The sequence below is a fragment of the Sus scrofa genome, chromosome 13 (genome assembly GCF_000003025.6).
Source record: "Sus scrofa isolate TJ Tabasco breed Duroc chromosome 13, Sscrofa11.1, whole genome shotgun sequence".
Lineage (NCBI taxonomy): Eukaryota > Metazoa > Chordata > Mammalia > Artiodactyla > Suidae > Sus > Sus scrofa.
This window is the reverse complement of record NC_010455.5, coordinates 96,286,589-96,312,643: the sequence shown is the minus strand read 5'-3', so window position 1 is coordinate 96,312,643 and position 26,055 is coordinate 96,286,589. Positions and strand designations below refer to the sequence as shown.

At 39.5% G+C, this 26,055-nt stretch overlaps 1 protein-coding gene across 5 annotated transcripts in view; it reads right to left on the bottom strand.

Annotated features, from left to right (window-relative positions):
• The window catches only part of KCNAB1 (potassium voltage-gated channel, shaker-related subfamily, beta member 1), a 393,270-nt gene that overhangs the window by 62,446 nt on the left and 304,769 nt on the right, over nt 1-26,055 (bottom strand). For all 5 annotated transcript variants that reach the window (XM_021068178.1, XM_021068181.1, NM_001105294.1 and 2 more), the window contains 5 exon segments: nt 19,138-19,175; nt 14,132-14,211; nt 11,898-11,942; nt 7,887-7,931; nt 5,771-5,814 (listed from right to left, as the gene is read on the bottom strand). In XM_021068178.1, coding sequence (XP_020923837.1) covers nt 5,771-5,814; nt 7,887-7,931; nt 11,898-11,942; nt 14,132-14,211; nt 19,138-19,175 — 252 coding nt within the window.

The following is a 26,055-nucleotide window of genomic DNA, read 5'->3' as shown; positions in this document are numbered from 1 at the left end:
TCAGTTCCACCTGGTCCCTACCTTGACTTTGAAACAGAGTAAATGGAGGTTGTTCTCCTAAGAGACACTCTCCACTCACTTCGAAAATCTCAATCTTGTAATCCATGGGATGAATTTTGGATTTTTCTCTGCATGAACTGGAAAGGTATTTCTGAGGGGCTGGGAGGTAAAGAACTGGGAGTTAAGTCACAGAGATGATGTTATCAGATCTGTGTTCTGAGCTGGTCACTCAGCCCACTGAGAATAACCTGTGGGGGCGAAAGAGAAAGCAGAGTGGGGGAAACCAGTAAGGAGGTCACTGCAGCAGACCACACTTGGACCAAGTCGGTGAGAAGTGTTTGAATTCAGGACAAGTTGTATGGGTAGAAATAAGAGGACTCCTGGTATGTTGAATATAGAGTGTGGAGGTAGAGGTATCAAGAATTCTTAGATTTTTGGCCTGAGAAATGAAGTGACTGTTAGTAAGATAGGGCAGTCATGAGAGAAGCAGATTGGTGGTGGTCGTGGGAGCTGTGATGGGTTTGAGAGGCACTGGTCAACTCCGTGGAGTTCTTGGCAGCTGGGTGGATTGGTCTGGCATTCAGAGAAGTCTACGTGCAAGTAAGGCACAAGGCTTGGGGTCCAGGATATGAAATCAGTCTGGCCTGAACGACCTTGCCAATGTCTTTTCAGCTTCTTTGGACCTAGTACCCACATTCGTCCAAAGATGAAATGGAGCTAGGTGATCTTTCTGTTTTAATCTTTCACGTGATTGCAAATCAAATCAAGTGGTCCTGCCTTTTTCTATTTGGATGCTCTAATCCTGTAACTAAATTGCAGCAACATAATGACATGCTAAGGAATGTCTCCTTGAGAGCCATTTAGGGTTTATCTCCAATAAACAAATAGTCATGTTCTATCTCCACTTAGTAAATTTTTGATGAGCATTGGCTTGGGGCCAAGTATTGTTTTAAGGTTAAGTAGATGTGCAAAAATGTACTAACCTTGACTCCAGAGGGGACAACTAATCATAACCTAAGGAGGTAAGTGCTCTTCTTCAGTGCATGCGCTTGATGAAGGGACTTCTGACATTAGCCTGTCCCTTGGCACTAACCCAGTGTCTGTGGGAGTGAAAACAGGAGAAGCAAGAGAAACATTCCTTGCTCTTGGGGAGATGTCTAGATGTTAAGTGGAAATTCCTCAAAAGTCCACAGGAGGATAAATTATGTTATGTAAAGAAAACAGCTTTCAAATGACTGTAGTAAAAAGAAATCTAAGTTAATCTCTCTTTTAGGTTCTGAAGTTTAACAGGAACTATATTGTTCATAAGGTGAAATTTAATTTAAATTACACCTATTTCAGGATGATGATGTGTTGTCATCTTCTACTCCTATGGCACATTTGTTTTCCTACCTAGCTTGAAAAAAATGTTGCCTTAAATAACGTACACTATTTCCCTATATAATTTTCTAGCTTCTTCTTGATAGGCCTCTCAGTCATGATTTAAGACACAGTTGCTCCTTTCTACAAAGACTGTGCTGTATTAGAATAATATGAGGGGCTACACCTTAATATTATGAACCTTGATTATTTTGCGGGTGTGGTTTCAGTTTACCATGAACATGGCACATCAGGAAGGAATCCTCTGGTGAATCCATCTGTTTAGAAATTTAGTCTTTAATTGAAAAATCATCAATTACATCCTTTTTAAAAAGTTCAGATTATAGGGTTTAACATTTGCCATTTATTAAAAAGTTTCAAGTGGTACTTTCTCGGATTATTTTCCCCTCCTACCTCTAAAACAAGGAAAGTGAGTTTGTGTTCTGAATCACGTAGCAAAACTGGTGTTTACCTGAAAGGCAAATGCAGTCTTAGACATAGATTTTGCCTATAAAAGAACACAATTTACTTATTCTTACAATTTGACTTACTAAACTATTTCTATTTTTTTGTGTTAGATACAAAAGAAATATGATCTGCTAAATTTTAACACTGGGTTAAACTTGGGTTTAATGAATGTTTGTGGAATGGCTGAATAAACAGAATTTCAGAGCATGAGAGGATCTTGGGATTCCAAATGACATAATAAACCTATTAGTGAAATTTCTACTCCCTCTTTGTGAATCTAAGGAGAATGCTATTCCTAACTGGAACAAAATCAAGGACTTTGGGCTCACTGAAAAGTTCTTTCATATGATTTTTTTTTTCAAAATTACATTTTGCATAAATCAAGCTATTTTAAAAGAGAAAACGAACTCAGATGGCAAAGGTCATCCAGCACACAAGTGGACTGAACTCTACGTGAATTGGTCTTCTGTCTCGTTCTTTAGCAGTACTTCTCAAATTTAATGTGTGTATGAATTGCCAATGTTGAATAAGGTTACCTTCATCACAGTGAAGCCCAGAATTGCCTCATTTCAGCCTGCTTAGAAATATCCTTTAAGCTGACTCTCTTGCATTCATGAGTGTTTCTGTCTTTGTCAGAAACTATAAACTGCAAAATAACTGTTCACCAACAGTAACAACAACATAATAATTGATCCCAATCCTTCTTCCATGTCAAAAGGTTGAAAATTTGTGTTAGTTTGAATCTGGGTGAGTTTGATTTTCAGCCAAACTGGTTTATCATCCTGAGAGATTAGTTTCTAAGAGAATTCCTGACTTATTTAAAGGGGGGAGAGAATTTGCGGTATTTCTATGAAGTTAAATGAGGCTTGAATAAAATTGATTAAAAAAAGGGATTTCTGAAATTATGCACATACACTAGTAAATACTAAAGCAATGGAGAGTCGGTGAAAAGCACAGTAGCACAACTTCTCCATTTTTTTTTCATTGATTTTGTATTTCTCTGCTGATTGCTAGTATAAACCTCTTTCTGAGTCTCTCTCTCACTCTCTTTCTTTATATACTTCCAACACGAGTTAAAATTGTTTATTTGGCTAACAGTCTCAACCTTAATTGTATATCATTAGTGTCCTTTAGAACTTAACTGTGCTTGAATTTCTTAAGCATGCTAGGAAATTATATTCTTACATTTCAGAGCGGAAATAAAATTAATGTGGTATTTGGCTATTAATACATTAATCATTGCTTGAAGAATCTAAATTTTTCATTTTCTAGGAATAAAACAAAAAATAAAAGTAATTCTTCAAATTGCTAATCAACGGAATCTCTTTTTTAGTCAATCAGATCGAAAAGAAAAGAAAAGGAAAGGAAAATAAGAAAGAACTTTTGCTACCATGTTCATTGAAGCATTTTTCCTGGTTGATGAATTTTTGGTAGATGACACAAATCATGGGGCAAATGCTTCACAGGTTGGGTTTGTCTGTACAACATCAAATTGGACACTAAGGTCTGAGAAGGGATTTTGTTTGGGTGAGGAATTTGGAAGCTTTCTCCAGTGCTAGAATGTGGTCATTCATTGTGGCGGTCTCAAAATGTCACTTACTTAGTAAAGCATGTCCTTATCCATAGAAGGAAGACTAGCAGTTGCACTATTAAGAACTGTGGTGATGACGATGATGGCGGTGACATCAAAAATAACATTTATTAAATGCTTATTATGCAACATTGTGCTCAATGTGAATACTCTAAGTTGAACCCGTGAATAGTAACCTTGTGACGCAGGCAATTTACAGCCCATTTTATAGTGCAGGAGATGGAGGATGAATGAGGTTAAATAAGTTGTACAAAGTCCCCCAGCTCATAAATGACAGAGTTAGGACTTGAACCAATGTTTATCTGATTTCAAAGCCCAAATGCCCACAAACACATTAAAAACCAGTTAGTGATTAATACATACATTTTTGTATTTATAAGTAGCATGAATAGGTAGACAGATAAGTCAATATGACTACAGGGAAACGTAGGAAGGCTATGCACCAGATTGTCAAACTGTGAAATGAGATGAGGTGAGCAAAGGGAGGACTTGACTTCTTCAACTATTTTTATTTTAAAAGTAGTGAGATTAGAGGGATCTGAGCCGAGTCTGTGAACTACACCACAGCTCATGGCAACACCGGATCCCTAACCCACTGAACAAGGTCAGGAATAGAACCCGCAACCTCATGGTTCCTAGTTAGATTCGTTAACCACTGAGCCACGATGGGAACTCCTAAAGTTATAAAAATCTTAAATTCCTATGAACTGGTATAAAGATGTTAGAAATATATGGCAGTTCCTTTTAACATTTTTCCTTTATTGCAAAAGGTAGAAATGTAAATTTTTTGTAATATATAGACAAGCAAGAAATAAAAAAAAGTTCCTCACAATTCTCAGAATCCTCACACTGAAGTAGAGTATAGTATTCTACTACATAATGGTGCTTGGGGACTGTATTATTTTTGTGTATTTCTAAACTATACAGTTTTGAGCACCATTGCAAAAGCAATGGCACTGTGAATCAATTACACAGCTGTAATTTTCCACAAGTTTTTTTTTTTTTAATGCATATATTCTTTTTTTTTTTTTTTCCCCCATCATCTTTTGTCTTTTTAGGGCTGAATCCATGGCATATGGAGGCTCCCAGGCTAAAGGTCTAATTAGAGCTACAGCTGCCGGCCTACACCACAGCAACAGCAATGCAGGATCTGAGCCACATCTGAGACCTACACCACAGCTCACAGGCACTGCCAGATCCTTAACCCACTGAGCAAGGCCAGAGATCGAACCCACAAACTCATGGATTGTAGTCGGATTCGTTTCTGCTGTGCCATGACAGGAACTTTTGTATATATGCTCTTTTTAAAAAGTATAGTAGTCTTAATATATGTCCACACAAAAACTTATACACAGCTGTTCATAGCAGCATTATTCATGATAATCGAAAAATGAAAACAACTCAAATGTATGCTGATGGATGAGTAGATAAACAAAATGTGGTATATTCATACCATGGAATTTTATTTGGCAACAAAAAGAAATGAAGTGCTAGAGTTCCCATCGTGGCCCAGTGGTTAACGAACCTGACTAGTATCCATGAGGATGCTGGTTCAGTCCCTAGCCTGGCTCAGTGGGTTAAGGATCCAGTGTTGTCGTAAGCTATGGTGTAGGTTGCAGACACGGCTTGGATCCCGCGTTGCTGTGGCTTTGGCGTAGGCTGGCAGCTACAGCTCTGATTGGACCTCTAGCCTGGGAACCTCCATATGCCATGGGTGCGGTGCTAAAAAGACAAAAAAAAAAAAAAAAAGAAAGAAATGAAGTACTGATCCATGCTACAACATAGATGAACATTATGCTAAGTGAAGGAAGCCAGTTACAAAATATTACATATTGTATGATCTAAATTTATGTGAAATGTCCAGAATTGGCAAATGTATAGATAGGCTATGGGTGAGGGTAAGGAGGGGATGAGAAGTAACTATTAGTGGGTACCAGGTTTCTTTTTTGGGAGATGAAAATGTTTTAAAATTGAATTACAGAGATGACTGCATACTCTGTAATTATTTTCAGTATCAACGAATTATATATTTTAAATGGGTAAATTTTTATGGTATACAAACTATATATTAATAAGACTCTTTAAAAAATCCATGGAAGTACTTTATTAATGTTAGCGTAACTGTAAAGGAGAGGAGTTCTGGAAAAATCTAGTCTTTTTCTTTTGAGTTTTCCTTCTCCCCTCTATATCACTATATCCCCCATACTAAATGCCAGGAAGAAATATGGTTTACTGTGGTTCTTCTCATAGAGAATTTTACCCTCTTCCAATATATTTTGATCCTATCTGGTTGATACGTTTCTTGAATCAGCAGCCCACAAATCAAAATAAAATGCAAGCAGCGGTACCTACCTTCAATAATATGTTTTCTTGACAACCCTCTTTCTGTTTCAGCTCTGACAAGAAAAAGAAGCAAATGACTTTGAGTGGGGTGTGCTTTTTTTTTTTAATTGCTGTTTCAAAAGTACACAAGAATAGTCATTCTAGACGGAATGTTAATTTCATACCCTGTTCTTGGCATATTCTGCACCGATGCAGGCTGAGGTGAGAAGGATTGTGGGCAGCATGTCAAGAGGCTTTTCTTTGGAGACCCCAGAGGATGAATTAACCGTCATAGTCATCACACCATGTTAATAATAACTCAGCCATGTACACCTTGTCACATACACTTGGACACTTGACACATAGCTCGACCTTCCTGCCTTGTTCTTAACCAATCCCAACCCCCGCAAAAAAGGCTTGACATAAGTTTGTGAGCTTACTATAACATTGGACATTGGCTTTTATGAGAAAGGAAGCAAATTTGAAAGTGCCTTTTGACTCTCAAAAGAAATTGAACAACTATTTTCTTTTAAAATGTGATGTACCAAGTCTTCCTTAAATTAGTTTCCTAAGAAGAAAAATCTTTAATCAGGATTTTTGCCTGCTCAGACCATTCTTAACCTCTGGTAAATTAGAAAGAAGTGTGGTCTTTGAGGGTTTTTTTGTTTGTTTGTTGTCTTTTTAGGGCCACACTCAAGGCATATGGAGGTTCCCAGGCTAGGGGTTGAATCGGAGCTACAGCTGCTGGCCTACACCACAGCCATAGCAACACCAGATGCTACCAGAGCTCACGGCAACACCAGATCCTTTACCCAGTGAGGGAGGCCAGGGATCGAACCCGCAACCTCATGGTTCCTAGTCAGATTTGTTTCCTCTGTGCCACGATGGGAAATTCTGGTCTTTGAGTTTTAAAGTACTGATGAAATATTTCTTCAACATCAATCCTTTTGGCAATTCCTTTTTAAAACATAGTACTTTATCATTCACCTTTGGTGGTTTGGAATTTTTAAAAATCATATTACATAATATTGTACATAGTACTCTACTACATAATAGTTCTTGCAAACTGTCTTATTTCTTGTTTATTCTATATTATAGGCAAGGTTGTGAGTAGTACTGCAAAGCACCAAGCAATGGGACCATGAATAAGAGTACACATAATGTAAACCTGTATTTCGCATAGGCACCATGTTGCTTTATTTTATGTAGGTTACAAGAGGAATAAAAATCCAAGTTCCATATTTCTGTCTTCATAGTCATCATAAATAAACTCCAAAATAGCAATAAAATATGAGCATGTATATGTGTATATACACACATACACTTTGATTAGAAGATTCTTTTAATCTTATCTTTATTTCTTATGCGTTACAGGGAAGTAAATAAGGTTTTGTTTGAATGGGTTTGTCTTTGTTTTTTATTAAGACTTTATGGAAAACTTTGAGATTTCCACAAAAAGGTATATGGAATAGCTTGCTATTTTCTCACATGTTTGTCAAAGAGGCCAGAGTTCTAAGTAAGTCAAGCTGAATAATGTCAGTACCAGTTCAAACACCAGCAGGCCCATCAGAAGCCAATCCATCCTGTGAAATTTGTTCTGCATCCAAAAACAGAGAGAGGACCACTCTTTCATTTGGCTTGACAGCAAGTGATACAGGCCCCTTCCTGTTATTCTTCGATGAGATGGTCCTTTTGATTAGCATTTTCAGAGCCCTTTGCAGAAATGATCAGAAACTCACACGTGGGGCCAGGCAAGATATTTTTATCATCACTTTCCATATAAGTCTCTGAATTTTGGCAGATTCCAGTAGCTATTCTTCTGTGATGCTATGTACTTATTTTCTTTTTCCAAAATTTGAACACTACTTTGGAAACAGTTCTAAGTATGAGGTTGGTATTTGAAAATCTCCATGAATCATGTAGTAACAAATGACCACATATGCTGTATTAAACTTCTTTGGGGGTATTTTGCTAGAACTGAATTCTAGGCTAATTGCAATTTCCTTCAAGTGAGGAAAATAATCTTTCTTTCCAAACCAATTAATTTTAGTACATTAAATGTAAAATAGTTGTCTGAAAGGATCAAAGCACAAATTACTATCTGTTTCCTTTTTTAGGTAGGGAAATTAAAAAGTATTTAACTTACTTTCCACCCCAGTAGAGTTTGGTTGTTATGACCAGGCTGGACCTCCTATATGTTAAACAGACAAACAGAGAAATATTAAATAATTGCTAGCTATTGTACTGAGTCATATTATTATTACAGCACAAGAAAGAATTTATTGTACCACAGATTTTAAGAAATTTGTATAGGGATAAATTGGTTCATTCATGTCATTAAAATGTAAGGAGAAAAGGAAGCTGATGAGTGGGGACTTGAAGTCAGATCCTAAAGAAAGAGGTCTGAAGGGAAGTGAGCTTTACTTGGAGGGGCCAGAGGAGGAGGGGGGCTATGACAATACACAGGTGATTGGGTGGTAGCAAAGTAAAGGTGAGTGGTAGGCATGGAAAGTCAGAATGGAAAATGAGAAGAGTAAGTGAAAGAACTGGAAGGATGGATTGCTTTAGGAACTCAAATAGCACCAACTAACAATTATTGAGCATCTGACATAGTGTTAATTGATCACAGACTTTCCTGGGTGTATGTCTACCCTGTGCCAAGGACCATGGATTCTAGTGTCTCTGAGTTATGACTCTTTCCAACCAGTGCATTTACAGGGAAGAACTGACTACATGAAAACATTAATAAAATTAGTCAATAAATAGGAATAAAATTTCTTTGACTGTCTTATTAAATGGAAATGTTATTTTAGGAAAATAATCCTAAAATCCTTAACTCAAAATTTTACCACTTTATTCCTAAGGGAATGAAATGTGGAAATCTTGTCAGCAAATTCATTACCTTCTCAAAACCACACCCAAGGGCAGGAAATGCAATCACACCATTATGATTATGGAATATGAAATATGTTTTGAGAACTATAGTCATGTAATTTAAAATTGGGAGGCAGATCTCAGTGTAATTTAGTTTCTCCAGGTATATAATTCAATTGAATTGGGTTGAGGAAAAAAAAAAAAAAGCACTTGAGATTCAAAATTTAAGACCAAACTTCGGGACTATTTGAAATAAGGCATTTATAATTCCATCATCTGTAGAGTCTATGCCTGGTGCCCTCAGGTATAAAAGCCTAGCATGATTAATGATAACCAATGGGGAATAACGGTGAAACTCTGACAACTTGGTTGCAACAAGAAAAATTTGTAGAAAATGTCAGTACTCGCATCCCACTGAAGTTAATTCCCCCAAAAGTAATTTGAGTCACTATAACATAAGGTCTAGAGACATAAGCATCTGGAGATAACATACCCCCAAAGGGCTGATGAACTCTCCAGGATAATCCCTCAAACTCACAATACCTAGTATGACAGCAATCTGCCACAGAGACGCCATGTGTCCTTTAGCAAACATTTTTAGGTTTCAACAAAAAGCTCTGGATGGAATCTGATTAAAAAGTGAGCATAGGGCATTTTCTTGTGGTGCAGTGGGTTAAGGATCCTGTTTTTTTTTTTTTTTTTTTTTTTCTTGCTTTTTAGGGCCACACCCATGGCATATGGAGGTTCCCAGGTTAAGAGTCTAATTGGAGCTACAGCTGCCGGCCTACCCCACAGCCACAGCGATGTGGGATCCAAGCCATGTCTTCGACCTACACCACAGCTCACAGCAACACCAAATCCTTAACCCACTGAGGAAGGCCAGGGATTGAACCCGCAATCTCACGGTTCCTAGTTGGATTCATTTCCGCTGCACCATGATGGGAACTCCAGGATCCTATATTTTGTATTGCAGTGGCCTGGGTCACTGCTATAGTGCAGTTCCATGTCTGGCCCGGAAAGTTTCACATGCTACAGGCACAGTCAAAATAATAAAAAAGTGAGCGTAGCCTTCTAGATTATTCAGACCAGTAGGACTTACCAAGGCCGTATGTTCTATCCAAATCCACCATAGACTTATTTTTCCAAAATTGGGCTTTGTGTAAAATGTTTGTCCTATATCTGTGTGCACACTAATATTTATGTTCAAATAGAGAGTAGACTGCAACCTGGCGAATTATTACTACCTCATGGAGGCATTTAGAGTAACTCCTCTGAGTGGGTGAAGAATGATAATTGGAATACTTCACACGGATATAGCACAGCCTTTGACATTCTTTTATCCATCTTAACTCTCCTTATCAGCACAATGCTCCATAAAGACTTATGCTGTCCATTTTATAGGTGGGGAAAATTGAGGCTCAGAGAAGTAACTTGCCCTGACAACACAGAGAGCAAGTGGTGGCCTTGGGACAAGAAGCTAAGAATGCTAGTTGAAACAGATTTTATAGCCTCCATACTGTGATGTTATTATGATTTATCTTTTCAACATTCTTGGATGAGTAGCTGTAAATTTGACATTAATATTCTGTAGCATAGGAATAGCTTGAGGTTTTATTTGCAAGGCTAAAAGGCAGTTTGCAAAAGATGCATGTTATTCTGTTTTCTACAAAAGGTTAAGAAGCTTTGCAAAGTATGGTGAGTGATGACAATGTTGTCTGGGTGCAGAAGGGAAGAGCACTACTGCACTGGAGCTTCCCCTCTGTGTTCAGGTGCACCCTGGCAGCCTATACCTCACTGCTGATTTCATTGGATGAGAGTAAACTCATCTCCAAAATATCTGTTACAGGTTGAGTTGTGTACTCCCCCAAAAGATATGTTAAAGTACTATCTCCCAGTAGCTCAGAATGTGAGCTTATCTGGAAATAGGTTCATTGATGATGCAAATAGTTAAATTAAGATGAGGTCATACTGGAGTAGGGTGGGCCTTTTATCCAATATGACTGGTCTTTATAAGAGCACACACAGACGCATGAAGGGAGAATGCTATATGATGACAGAGGCAGGTGTTGAAGAGCTGCAGCTGTAAGCCAAGGAATATCAAAGATTGCCGGCAACCACCAGAAGCTAGGAAGATGCAAGAAAGGATTCAGAAAGAGCATGCCTTGTACATTCATTTTGTACTTTTGCCCCCAGAACTGTGAGAAAATAAATTACTGTTGTTTTAAGCCACCCAGGTTGTGGCACATTGTTATAGTAGCCCTAAGAAAGTGATAACAGTCCTACTGGAGCAGTGATGGATGGACCAACATTCTGACTGGGAAGGTAACTCAGGCAAATTGGAAGACTGGTTTGGAATGTGAAAATTTTTCAATATTTAAGGCTTAATGCAACTTTCTCTTCATGATCTTACAGTCCCTGGAGTGGTAAAGGAGGAGAAGGGAGAGGGAGGAAGTAGGTCACCAAAATTTATTTGCTCATATCACTATAAATTTCTGGGTTTCCATTTCTACTCATACTATAGAACTGTTACTTATTTGGCCATCAGCAGATCTTATACCAGAGCAGAAGACCACTCCAAGTTTTCTAGTGGTCTTTGCTGGGTTTTGCCTGATTCTGTATTCATGCTGGGGAGAAATGGCTGTTGGGGCTGATTCATGTGATGAACTGGAGGGGGTCTGCCTTCCCCTACTCCCCACACACATTACAGCATCCCTCATTACTACTGGCTTTGGCTACAGAAGGTGATGGGATGGGAAATAACACCTCCAGAAAAGCAGACAAAGCACTTTCCTGAATGCCCAGATAATAGGGCTCTTGGCACACAGGAGAGATGCTGGCTAATTGTGTTTAGATAAGAAAGCTATGAGTTATTTATCCCAAGGGCTTTTTGTTTCATTGTTTCTTTGCATCCAGGGTTGTTAATAAAATGAACAATAAACATACATCAATTTCTATGAATAATCAGCATCTTGTTAGCTGGCTTCCTGCACCAGATTACCACAAATGGAAGTTAGAAACTAGAAAAATGCCACTTTCCTTTCATGTATATCTTATGAACATTCTCTCCTTCTCTGTTCAACCAGGGCAAGTCAATCATTTTTGAAGCACAAATAATGAACTCGCTAATATTTATTTTCAAAACACTGTAAATCATTTTTTTACCAATAATGACTTTTTAAAAAGCATTTTGGTTAGTTGTCATGCAATTTTATTTTCTCTTTTCTGGTACAGAATAATAACAGTATTTTTAAAGGCAAGTAAATGATTACGGTGAATGTATTACCTCCAACCTTTCTTCTTGATGATGCTCCCCAGAATCACTTCAGCCCTGAAAGAGAAACAGATAATTTCTTAGGATTCAGTGTCCTGGAAATGCAAGAGTCAATCCAAAACACTAGATTCCCTTCCTTGTTTGAACTCTCAGTGCCTACATGTCCCGAAAATAGAAGCTGCTCGCGGCTGGTAGCAGAGTTTCCGCTGTTTCTGCTTGTGCCGGCAGAATCCTGCTCCCAGAGAATTCCAGAAGCACCTGCCAAATCCTGACATGCTGTCAGGAGATCGCCTGCGGTCCTGATACTAGGAAACAGCAGAGCCATTTGGCAGTTTGGTGTTCTTGAACCACTGATCCCATATATAACTGTCCTGCTTGGCATTGTTTGATGGGAAACAAGGGATGTTTGTTTGTTTGTTCGTTTGTTTTGTGTCTGTGGTCTCCAATTGTGATCAGAGAGGGCAATGAAACCTAATTCTTTTCAGACAGAAAACACTGACTCTCACTTATCTTGCAGGGTAAAAGAACCTAAGTGTGACAAGCACTATCATAGGAGGATATAAGAAGTCATAGCAAAGTGTCCTTCTTGTGGCTAACTATACTGAAGACATCCCTCTGTCCTTCATCCCTGCCCCTACCCCATCTGGGACCCAAACTTAAGGAGACCAAAACTTTCTCCTTAGTTCCTCCCAGTCAGACCAATGTTATGAGAAGCAGCTGGGCTCTCAGAGGTTTGTGAATGAGGACATCAAGGGAATCAGTACTTTGTCCCCAGCGTCAGATAGATTGAGTCATCGCTAACTGACTTGTCTTAACTCAAAGTCCCATCTTTGTTGGAGTGCACAGCCCTGCAATAAACCATGATGTGGGTTAGCTGGGGAGTGTGACCCAAGTAGAAACGCACTGAATGTTACCCTAGGGTTCTCTCCTCTTGTCTGTCTCTCTTGCAACCTGGCATTTCACAGTGGGAACCCATCTTATTACACATAGACAATCAGTCAATAATTAATCAGGACCAATTATCCTTCACAATAGGAATACAAACAGGATTCTAATAGATTTGTTAATCAATGCCCCTTTTTTCACCTTAGTACCTAATGGGGTTAGCCTCATTTGATACCAAACAGGATTCAGCGAAAAAGGAAATGGTGAGATAGGGTAGGATGTGGAAGGGAACAGGGCCACATCAATTTTATTTTCTCTCCTTGGACTCAACAGAAAACATTAAGGATGTGGGCTCTGAACCACCCTGATGGTCTTTAAACATAGACCTGCCCTTGAAAAGAAGGAACTCAGGCTAGGAAAATGCACTTTTACCAGGCAGCAGTGAACCTGATTCAGCAGCTTGATTGTAATTCTCACCCAGAAGGTAGGAAATCAGGCCTTCAGGTGATTATGCTCCACATCCCTGTCAGAAAATTGCAGAGCTGCTCAAGCAGCTGGCCAGCTGTTTAGTTTCTTTCTGTCCCTGCATCTATGCTCACAGCAGGAGGTCAAAGTACTCCACTTCTGTTAAAATGAGACCTGACCCCAGAGCACAGTACCCATGTGTTCTGACTTAGCCCCAAGTCTTGTCTTAGAGCCCCAAACATGCTCTCAGGTCCATAAAAACTTGTAGCCAGTGTAACTTCTCCAGCAAAAGAAGTAAGGCCTCTTTGCAGCCCTCTCTGTCCTACGAATGGGGTCTGAAATGTCCTCTTAAAAAGATATTGAGCTTCTTGGCATCTTTGGGGATCCCTCTTTTAGTCTCTAATCTACCTCTTGTGCCCAGCAGAAGGATAGGCCTGCAAACAGGAGGAGCAATCCCTGCTTCTTTACAGAGAAGACGCCCCAGTTCCCATAGGGTTGAGGAACTAAGAGGTGTGGTTATGAAAGAATGAGACTAATTTTGGAACAACCACATTGGAATCTGCTCACTTATATTAATTACATTCGGCTAACATTATGGATCCCCACTGCCACTACTCTGGTCCCAACCACCTCAGCCCCTCATGTAGATCATGGCAAGTGCTTCTAGTCCATTCTTCACACAGGAACCAGAGGTGGGAAGGTTTGCATGGGCAGAGGGGCCCAGAGACAGTCAATAGCCCCAATCTGGGTAATGGTGGGTGAGAGAGGGAGAAAAGCAGTGGCATCAACATGTGTGGGAAGGACAGACCCTTCTCATCAACATGTCAGCAATGATCTGGGCAGAGTCTCTTGGTTCTAGAAATGCCACCTGAGGGACACATCAGGCATTGACTTACTTTCCAGCAGCATAGACCTCGGCTGTATCAAAGAGATTCACTCCGCTCTCATAAGCAATTGTCATCAGCCGTTCGGCAACCTGCCAAGAAGATACGAAAGTCAGAAGACAAGCCAAATGCTTTCCAAAGCCAGGAAACAACTTGGAATCCTCTGGTGGTTTTTACACAGAAATATCATTGACCATTCTTGTTTTCTTCAGTTGTATTAAAGAAAGACAGGAAAAAAAAAAAAAAAAAAAAGAAGAAGATTGAGCCAGCCTGTATAAATAAATATTCCTTCCTGTAGACAAAGGCCAGGCACTGAGGGACTTCATTCAGTGCTGGGATAAGGCAGCCCCCAGGAGCACAGTGAGGTGGAGAGACTTGTGTTTCTCACTCTGCTTGGAAGGCCTAACTTGACAACATTCTCTGTGGCATTAGACTCGTTCTGACAAAGAGGGTCATTTTATCACTGGTGACTTTTTCTTCTTTCTCTTTTCCCCAAGCCAATAGGTTCTGGCAGCTGGGTGACTCCTGACCTGAAAGCTCATGCCTCTTTTTCCTGGAGGCTTAGCAGACTGTGCTGATGAACCAAAGGTTAGATAGAGCTGGGTCGGTTATAAGACTCCTACCACCCACAGCTCAGCACACCTCAGGCATCATCACAGAACGACCGCCAGCCGACACAAATAGGGGACAGAGAGTGAACCAGCTCCTCACAGGTCAGCTGCAAGCTCTCCAAGCAACTTGTTCCTTTCTTTGTGCTTCTGAACACAAGCAGGAAGTGTGACAGAAGAGCACAAGGAATAGCTATAAACAATACCTTGAAGGATGGTCCTAAAGGGACAGCAATAAACAATAGCAGAGAAAGGATATTTTTTTTCATTTTGCTGATGGATTTATTAGTCAATTGAAAAATTACACACATTATGAATAATTGAAATTGATTTTTCCATTATGTTTTTGATTGTGGGCTAAGGGTGCTTCATCAGCATTTCCAAGATAAACTATTTTCTTCTCATTTTAAAATTTGGTGTACCAAGAAAATTGTCAGGCTAGCACAATAGACTCCATGCAAATCCTTTAGAATAACAGTATCAAAAGTGCTTTTAATTTGCTACCATTATGACTTTTATCCTAAGTAGAAACTGAAAGTTAAGATGAGTATAGTTTTTCACATTATGACTGTCCTATTTTTAAAAATTAATTAATTAATTTTCTTTTTAGGGCTGCATCCGAGGCATATGGAAGTTCCCAGGCTAGGGGGTGAATCTGAGCTGTAGATGCCAGCCTACACCACAGCCATAGCAACGAAGGATTCAAGCTGTGTCTGCAACATACACCATAGCTCATGGCAACACTGGATCCTTAATCCGTTGAGCGAAGCCAGGGATCAAACCCACCTTTTCATGGACACTAGTCAGGTTCCTAATCTGCTGAACCATGATGGGAACCATGATGGGGACTATCCTATGTTTTAGAAATTATTGTGCTCACATCATCCTTATGTTGTGTCACATGACATACTAGTGGATTATTACTGGGAAATATGCATAATAAATCCTATCTAGAAAGAAATTTTAAGATAAGATGGAGAACCGTGGATGGAGAATTAGACTAAATGATTGCTGAGATGTTTTACAATCATGGGATTGAAGACCCAAGTGTGGAATAATTAAAAGAAATCACTGAACTAAGTCAGAGGACCAGTGCTGGCCCTGAATGTACCACATACTAGACAAATAAATGTGGGCAAATCATTTGACCTATATTTCAGTTTCTTCAGCTACAAAATAAGGATGATTCTGTTCAGGTCCCTCGGGACACCCATAGGTCACAGGGGAAGCTGACCTCATTCTCTTTCAAGGGATGCCTGATGGGCCTTACTGTGGTTCAGGGAAGGTCATGTGACACATCTGGGCCAATGGGATGTGAGGAGAGATTGACTGAGGTCTTCTGGGAACATTTTTCCTTGTTCTTCTTGCAGACTTTCTGGAAGCCAAATTCTTTCCCTGGAGTTATTATTCTAATTGAGATCTAAGCTATCTATAGCTATCTTACTGAGGATGAAGTTGACATACAAGGGAACACAAGGTCTGGAGAATCACCAGTAAGTGGAGTGGAGGCTCTGACTGAGTCATCCTAAAACTTGCTCTACCTATGCACTACTAATTTGAAAGTAAAAATAATTTCTTCCTTTATTGACTTAACCAATTTGAGTTGGATTTATTGTTACTTGCAATTGAAGGATGTCTACCTCACAGATGAGAAAACATGAATAGGAGTTCTTGTCTTGGCACAGCAGAAACAAATCTGACTAGGAACCATGAGGTTGTGGGTTCAATCCCTGGCCTTGCTCAGTGGGTTAAGGATCTAGTGTTGCCATGAGCCGTGGGCTGTGGTATAGGTTGCAGATGTGCCTCGGATCTGGCATTGCTGTGGCTCTGGCGTAGGCTGGCAGCAATAGCTCCAATTAGACCCCTAGCCTGGGAACTTCCATATGCCGCAGGTGCAGCCCTAAAAAGACAAAAGACAAAAGACAAAAAAAAAAAAAAAAAAAAAAAAAAGAAAAAAGAAAAAGACAAACAGAAAAAAAAGAAAACACAAACATATATAAAACTCCGAAAATTAAGTGCTATAAGATGGAAATACACTCTTAACATCATTTTAAAATACTATAATTCATGTGGATAATGTCTACCTTGGTTTTATGATGAAGCCAAGTCATCTTTGGGAGGTACCTCACAGAATCCTCTAATTTTGAATTTGAATCCTTTTGATAATATTCCTGCCAAGTGGCTATTCAATAAATGATTGAACTCTCCCAGTATCAAGGACATCACTACCTCCCAAGGCAGCACTCAGCACATTACTGTGTGTGGTCATCCCAGGATCATGTATTAGTATCTTCTTTGTTCTAATATGACCTTCAGAGATCATCTGAAGCCAGAGTGTGAGCAGGAAAATCTAGGGAGGTGAATTTATTGCTATTGGCCTGTACTGCCTCCTGGAAATAGTTGAGCTCCATCAATTCAGCCACGGGTGTGACTGTGGTCTGGCTGTGCCTCCCTTCCTTCTTGCTGGCAATCTCTCTGCCTGGCCCTGAGGGGGAAGCCACAGTTGCTCTCTGGAAAGACAATAGCTCTTTGTCTGGTCTGTATCCAAGGTAGGAACCTCTGCAGTCATTCACAACAGATTTACTGTGTGGTTTTTAGAATTGTAATTTTGAAAGGATTTGTTTCAGAGGCCAGCCCTTCATACTATGACCTTGGCAAGTTGGGCTCACTACAGCAGAGGAGAAAGCAAAGATGAAGTAGGAAATTATATGTTTATAGTTGACCCCACTGCTCCAAAGGGAAGATACTTTTATCATTTTCCCCTCCAAGCACCATACTAAGCAGTAAAATTTTGTGCATGTTCTGGATACAGGGGATTATTAATTGTAGATATCCTGCCTTCCTTGTCACTTGTTTGGCATCTGATTAAAGTCTGCAGCTATTGCTTCGATATCTAGGGACTTGCCTCTATGCCTCCTCCATGAGTTGTCCTGATGCTAGTCAGAGGTCCTGGACTGGACCCTGGCATGGTCAGCCTCTCCTCCTTCAGAACTCAGGGATTATTCCCCTAGTTGCAAGGAATGCTGCGATGAGAAGGCACTTGGCTAGAGTGAATCACCTAACCCAAGGTCAGACCTGCTTCCCAGGGCAGCCTCTATCCAAAAATTGCTCACACAAGGGATATAAATGCTCACTCCTCTTGCCCCAACCTGGCACAACTCTTCAGGGCCATCTCAGCTTTGGAGCTCCCACAGGGTCAGCTGAGATCATTGCTGAGACTGCATCATGACCCAATCCTAGTAACTGTTCTGCATGCTAATTTCCATTGCAGGTCTGCTTGCCAAGGTCTCCTCTGTGGCAAGCTCTCTGTGGTGACCTAGACAGATAGGAATATGCAGATAAGGCTCTTCCCCCTAGACATATTAAATAATGGTAACCTTGTGGGCTATGTTATTTCCCTAAGTATCTCCTTAGGAATGATAGTAAGAACTACCTTTATAAAGGGCTGGACCTGGGTCAGGCACAGGGCCAAGCCCTTCAGAGGCATCAGTTCACTGATCTCAGGGGCCATCATCTGCATTTTACTGATGTGGCAACTGTTGGTAAATGTAAATGTTAGCAAACCTAAGTTAATGCAGAGTGAGCCGGATCTCACTGAATGTATCCACTCAGATAACTTTCCCTGACTCCTCAGTGGTGTCAAGGAAGGCGAGCAAGGCTTAGAGGGACCAGAGGGGGTTTCTTTAGGGGAGCTGTTGGTACTCAATGCCTCCAAAGCTCACTTATGCCATGAAGGTAATAATTACAGGTAATGGTAAGAATATCACTTTGGTAAACACTGTTCTGAATGTGTAAATAAAGATTTGAAGGAGTTTTGTAGTAAATGCAGTGTTATGGGTCCCATGTATTGAGTGTCTGCTACCTACTAGTCAGAATGTTATAGAGATGTTTGACATGCATGTTATCATGGTTAATTTTTTCAGCAGACCTTCAAGGTCAACACTATCATCCCATTTTGAATATGAGAAACTGAGGACTAGAGAGGATGGATTAACTTGCCCAAGCCAGAATGATCAATTGTCCCAGTTTGCCCTGGACTGAGAGATCCTAAAACAGGAAAGTCCATGCAAACTGGGACCAGTTAGTCACACTCGGTGAATATAAAACACACATACCAGTAATAAAAACGTTTTGTAAAGTGACTAACTATTAGTTCCAACTGGCTTGTTCTCTAGTTACTGAGCCTGAACATATAATAGATTGACAGCTTCAAGGGTTATTAATAGTCTTAATGTGAAAAATACGAGAAGCAAGATAAAATGGAAAATAATCTTTGAGTCAATCTTAACCATTTCTTTTGATTAAAACATTATCCTTGCAAAATGCCAGAATCTCAGGAAGAGTACTCCTATTGTACTGTTCACTCTGCATTTTCTCTAATCAGCATAATGAAAGCCAAAAGTAACTTACCTCATCTGAAATCTGACCTCCAAATGTCACCCATGTTCCTAGAAAAAATAAATATCTGCACGTTATTCATAATTACATTTGTAATATTGTACATGAAGGAAACACTTTTTCTTTTCTTTTTTTCTTTTTTCTTTTGGCCATGCATGCAGCATGCAGAAGTTCCTGGGACAAGGATCAAACCAGAGCTACAGCAGTGACAATGCCAGATCGTTAACCTTCTGAGTCACAAAGGAACTGCAGGAAATACTGTTTCTTACATCAGGGTTACTTTAGTAAACCTACTGCTCATGAAGGTGTCCGGATGAGGAGCACTTGGGAGCTGAAGTCCCGCCTGTCCTCCTGTTGCTAAGTGTCCCAGAATGGGTCTGCATCCCTTCTGGATGCATTTTCTTCATTAATGGCAGACTTAGCCTACTAAATGCTTTTTTTTCTGACACTGGACCATGTATGCTGCAGAGCAAGAAGGCAGTGCCTCAAGCCTGCTTAGGCTGCACATAAGCTCTTGCTCCTGCTTAGCCAAGAAGCCAGTTCCAACAGTGAAGTTAAGACCTTGGGGCATATTTCTTCCTTTCTTTGCCTCCAACAAGAGACTCTAGTTGTGTTCTCTATTCCTTTTCAAAAGGAACCACCTCAGAGATCCATCCACTGCCCACTTCCAAAGTCTGGGAGGTGGCATTTGAGCATCTTCTCTCTTATGACCTGCTATTCCAAAATGGAAATTACCATTGGTTTGGGTTTGGCATAGAAGCAGTAGCCAGAGTGAGGTTAGGGAAGGCAAGGAGGAGAGGCATAACCAGTAGCCAAAGATTTTCAAGAAACAAGAGGGAAGCAGATACTGAGTGGGCTGATGAGCTGTGGTGTGAGACCCTGCACTGAAGCTGAAACTCAATGTGGAGTGGGTCGGATGGCAGGAGGTGGCTGGGTGTAGTTGATCCTTGTGGGGGCAGCAAAGAAATGCAGTTAGAAACTTATATTTTGTGTTTTGTAATAATAGTCGTAGCTATCATTTATGGAACACCTTCCGAATGATAATTGTTCACTGAGAAACATGTATGCTTTCATCTCTAAGCATTTTGACAAACTTACAAGGCAATTTTATTATCCCAGTTTCTAGATGAGCATTCTAACATCAACCTACCTAATAAGTGAAATATCCAGAATCTCTCACACATGCTGGACTTCGAGGATATCCTTTTCACTGCATCTTGCTGCCTCATCAGTAAATGTCCAAATTAACTATGGAGTCGTAATCCATAGAAGCATATTGATATAACTGTACCTTTTCCCCTTTAAGGTCTCAAGGACAAAAACAAAGGTAGGACATAGATTATTTTACTGTTACATTCAACATCCCCAGAGGTTGTAAATGGATGCTTACAGACTGCACTCAGCTTGCAGGGTTTTTTTTTGCCTAGTAAAAACAATGTTGACTCACTTGGTATTTTAATAAATTTAGAATAAATTACCAACATCTTGATAAGTAGCAGATTTTTCTTTAAAATGTCTGATTTCTAGATTTTCTTAGCAATAGTGAACCTCATACAGCAGACATCCCCTGAATCTGAAGGGCAATACCTTCTGTGGAAGGGCTATGCCCTCCCTATTTAGTCAAAGGTCATACACCTTCCTTTTGTATTTCCAAACGGAAACAAATGGCAGTTACTTACTACCTCGTATTTACTATTTTTCTTATTGTAAAACTTAGAGGAAAATGGACTTGTGAATCTGAAAAACAAATGAGTATTTCAAGAAAAAAATAGAGGTGCACTTTTTGAGCGAATGTAAGGAATTCCCAAACAAAGATTATTTGCACAGAAAAATTGCAGCTTAAGGCACCATAATAAAACCAGCCATGACTGGCATACAGAAAAGATGGGCTTTGGGAAACGTAATGGACTGAAGAAATGGCAGCATTTGTTTTTGAATGAGAATAAAATAAAAGATCTGCTGTGAAATGCAGTTCTCTATTAAGTGAAAAAATATCCTGGGGATCTAAACCTTTTTACAGACAACACTTTTATAAAAGAGTCTCTTTTGAACATAGCAGAAATTATGTGTCCAGAGCATAAACAAGCACTTGCAAATGTTCATCTAATCAAAAACATTGTAGCTCAGCATGTTAAAATTATGGCTGAGAATTTTGAGGATAAGTTAAATTATTGCTGGCATTTTCTTTTGCAGCAAATGAGAACACAGATATAAATAATAACACACTGCTGGCTATATTAATTTACCATGTTTTGAGAATTTTGGAGGGGTCAAAGAACTTTTGAACAAAGAGTCTCTGCAAGGCAAAACACCAAAAAAAATAAAAATAAAAAAAAAAGGCTTACTTTGTGATGAGAAGAGTCTTAGACCATTGGCTATAGAAGGCACTGTTCAAATTGTTAAGTGTTACTACAGATCAGGTTCTCACAAAAGGTGAGGCTGACCTTGGACCCATCAAGCAACTGATCTGAGGTGGCAGCCTTTTATAGGGTCACTGTGCATAAATCCATTAATTTCCTCATTCATTGGGAATTGCTTTGGGCTAAAAAGCTAAAACGAGACAAGCCATGGATTCAGTAATTAATATAATGAATCAGCTATTCTTCCATGTCTTAGAGCAAAATCAGGTCAGTGTTTGCTTAATGAATTTTCTGGCTTACTTGTACCATGATGTTGGAGAGAATTTTTTTTAACTGTTCATGTCATCAAAGCAAAGAGTCCCATTTCCACTAAGACTGGGCTCAAAGACCCAAGCTTCTTGCTGACATTACACCTCATGGACACCTTGTGAATATTTTTCTATTGGGGCATTCAGAAGCACTTGCTTCTCTCAGTCCTGACAACATAGTCTTTGGAAAATTCATTTATTAAAGAATAATTTGAGTTGCTTTCTCAAACTGTGGTCAGTTTCCAGATATAAAAATGATAGCCTGAAATTTATTCTTTCAAAATGGGGCCTTTGAATACTGGATTTCATGTTTTAAGAAAATAAACTAGGAGTTCCTGTTGTGGAGCAGCAGAAACAAATCCAGCTAGGAATCATGAAGTTGTGGGTTTGATCCCTGGCCTCGCTCAGTAGCTTAAGGATCCGACATTGCCGTGAGCTCTGATGTAGCTCGCAGACGTGGCTTGGATCCAGCGTTGTTGTGGCTGTGGTGTAGGCTGGCAGCTGTAATTCCAATTAGACCCCTAGCCTGGGAACCTCCATGGTATATACCATGGGTGTAGCCCTAGGAAAAAAAGAGAAACAAACTAAAAATAAACTAGCATTATTTAGCTTACCTTTCTTAATTAATTTTTGATAGTATAAATGAAGGGCTATGAAGTTATCAAGCTATATTACAAAATGGTATTGAAGACTATGACAACATTGAAAGGTGGAATTGGACATCCATCTTGGAAGAAATCACCCTCCTTATGAGAAACTATCCACGCTGGGTAAAACTTAGGTTTAGGAGCAGTTTTATTCCAAAATGGATCTGAAAGAAACCACCCACCAACCTCAGTTTACATATTTAGGCTGCATACTACATATCATAGTAAAAAAACCCACAGGGCCTGACTGATAATTTGGTGCAGAAGAAAAGACATCAGGGAGTTTCCATTGTGGCTCAGCAGGTTACAAACCCAACTAGTATCCATGAGGATACGGGTTCGATCCCTGGCCTCTCTCAGTGGGTTAAGGATCTGGTGTTGCTGTGAGCTATGGTGTAGGTTGCAGATGTGGCTTGGATTCTGTGTTGCTGTTGCTGTGGCTGGGGCATAGGCCAGCAGCTGAAGCTCTGATCTGAACCCTAGCCCGGGAACTTCCATATGCTTCAGGTGCAGCCCTAAAAAGCAAAACAAAAACAAAAACAAAAACAAAAACAAAAAAAAGGCATCATATTTCTAATTCCAAGTCAAAGCAGTAATAAATTATAAGATAATAATAACAAATGTTCTTCTTTTTCAGTTTTAAAGTTTTTAAATATAAAATAGAATATGGATATCATATATGTTTACATTAAGTTTTATGCCTACATCATAATGTAGTAAAAATGAAGAGTTTGGTTCCGTTTCTGGGATTTTGTCCTTCTTTCATTTAGCTTACTTTGTTTAGGTAGGCTAACTCCCTGGCCCTTTAGACATTTTTTATTTATTTATTTTATACTTATATGTTTACAGACTTTATGTCTTTTACTAGGGAGTAAGCTGTCTGAGGGTTAGGTTTTAATTTCATTTATCTTATCTCGAGAGCCTTAGAATAGAAGAGTCCTTAGTTGACAATTGCTGGTTAAATTGAATTAAATTGAACATCATTAATGTATAAAATGCTGGGATAGTTTCTACCAAATAAACACGTTTATTTTGATTTATAGAAACATGAAAAATGCTCATCAGTAGTCTTTGGTTCTCCTCCCTAGGCGACTGATCCACTGGAACCCAAACAGCTGCACTCCCTCCTGGAGAAGGACCAGGGGAAAGTCCTTCTCCTTGACTTTCAGGATACCAGGGGGAGGGGCGATGGGGATAGATGGGGGTAGAGTGTGGGCAGGGTCCACTGACACCCATGAGGAAGAGTTACTGACAGGAGATACTCCCTCGGGATGGAGAGAGATCGAGTGGCAGCTTTCCAGACAGGGGAACTCGGATTATACGATTTTATTCTCTACTATCCGGACCCCCTTTCATAAGATCTAAGGTGGTTTATTAGTTAACACAATTCTCAAAACACAATCCTCTGTGGCAGTTTCCTTGATCATTTTATTATTTTTTGTCTCTAATGAAAGCATGCCTTCTTGAGACCTAGGATGGCATATGATTATTTCACTGCGAAATCTCAAATTAGTGGGATGTTACTTAGAAGATAATTTTACTAAACTGACGCTTGTTATTTCTAACCTTTTAAAAGGGAGAATAAAGAAAACTTTAAACTGTTATTGTATCTTCTAATGAAATACCTTCATGTACCAAGGAACATATGCTTTGAAAACCTGTTTGAGGCCCTTGGCCTATCAGGCCTATCAGGGCATAGAAAATGATTGGTGAAACATTAAAAGGAAAAAAAAAAAAAAAAAACTGCCTTACACAAACACACCTATCTTGGTTATATAATTACCTTGCTGGTGGATTAGAGGGTGATTGCTTCTTGTTATTCATTCAGGAAACATGTTTACATGCTTATTTAAATGATCTTCTTGCTCATACGAAGAGAGATTTAGACATTCAGAAGTAATAATGTTTGTGCAGGTAGGCTACCTCCCTGGCCCTGGTAACATCTCACATCACCATAGTGCAAATAATAAAACCAGGAAACTAACACTGGTACAGTACCAGTAACTAAACTACAAACCCTTTTCAATTTCATTGTCCTTTTTTCTGTTCCAGGATTCTATGCACAACTCAGCACTGCATTTAGTGTTCATGTCTCCTTAGTGTACTCTGATCTGTCACATTCCTCAGTCTTTCCTTGTCTGTCATGACCTTGACACTTTTGAAGAGTACTGATCAAGTACTTGACAGAATATCCCTCAATTTGGGTTTCGATCATTTTAGAGTTACAAATTTGGTGACTTCTTTTTCTATGTTATGGCTTGAGCAACTTATGGTTTGGATATTTTAAAAATATAACTGGAGTTTCCATCATGGCACAGTGGAAATGAATACAACTAGGAACCATGAGGTTGTGGGTTCTATCAGTGGCCTCTCCCAGTGGGTTAAGGATCTAGCATTGCTGTGAGCTGTGGTGTAGGTTTCAGATGAGGCTTGGATCTGGTGTTGCTATGGTTGTGGCGTAGACTGCTAGCTGTAGCTCCAATTTGACCCCTAGCCTGGGAAATTCTACATGCCATGTGTATGGCCCTAAAAAGACCAAAAAAAAAAAGGAATTCTAATATAATAATATGCCATAGTTAACTTTTCTTCACTCTTTTATTCAGCCAGTATTTATTCAGATGAGATCAGGCACATTCAGGGAGGTATGGCTGTAGAGAACAAGTATTTATTCGGGTCTACCATGTGCCAAGCACTGTACTTAAATTATCAGGATACAACAGGGAGCAAATTCTCTCTCCTCTTATGGAGCAGATTTAAGAGGGGAAAAAAATAACAAGAAAAATAAGTTAAATATTTATTTATGAATGTTAATTTCATAAATAAAATATAAAATACATAAAGTTGATTGATGAGTGTTAAAGAGTCATGTTTATCAGGCGGGCTAGGGTAGGTAAAATGTCAGGGGGTAGATGTTGAGATTTTATTAGGATGGCCAGATAAGGTTCACAAAGAAAGTGACTTTTGAGAAAAGACCCAAAGGAAGTGAAAGAGCTTGCTATGCAGCTACCTGGGGGAAGAGTATTCCAGTCAGGAGAACAACATGAAGAGGGTTCCCTTGACATGTTCAAGGTCAATGAGGAGGCCAAAGTGGCCAGATAAGAATAGATGAGGTCTGAGGGGCCATGAGGAACAGATCATATGGGGTCATTTCTACCGTAAGAAGGACTTTGGAAAGGCTAATAAGGAGTTTTGAATAGAGAAGACACAGTCTAACACTTCAAAAAGGGACTTGTGCTGCAGTGTTGTGGACACACTTCTAAGGCTGAGGCCAAAACACCAGCACCAGCGAGGAGTCTGTTGTGACAAATCCAGGTGAGACAAGACAGTGTTTTGGTCCAAGGTGGTGGATAGTGAGAAGGGCTTGAGATTTTGATAGATTTTGAATGACTGGCAATAGGATTTGCCGATTAAAAGGATGTAGGGTGTGAGAGAAGGTGAAACTTCAAAGACAACACCAAGGTCAGAGCCATGGGAGAATGGAGAGCCAATTCAACACATTTCACTCTGGATTTAACAATTTTTAAATTTTGCAAATGGAGCACGCGTGGAATCTAAGTTAATATAGTCAAGGCTGACCAAATAATTGAGAGGTATTTAATCTACAAGTGTTTAGAG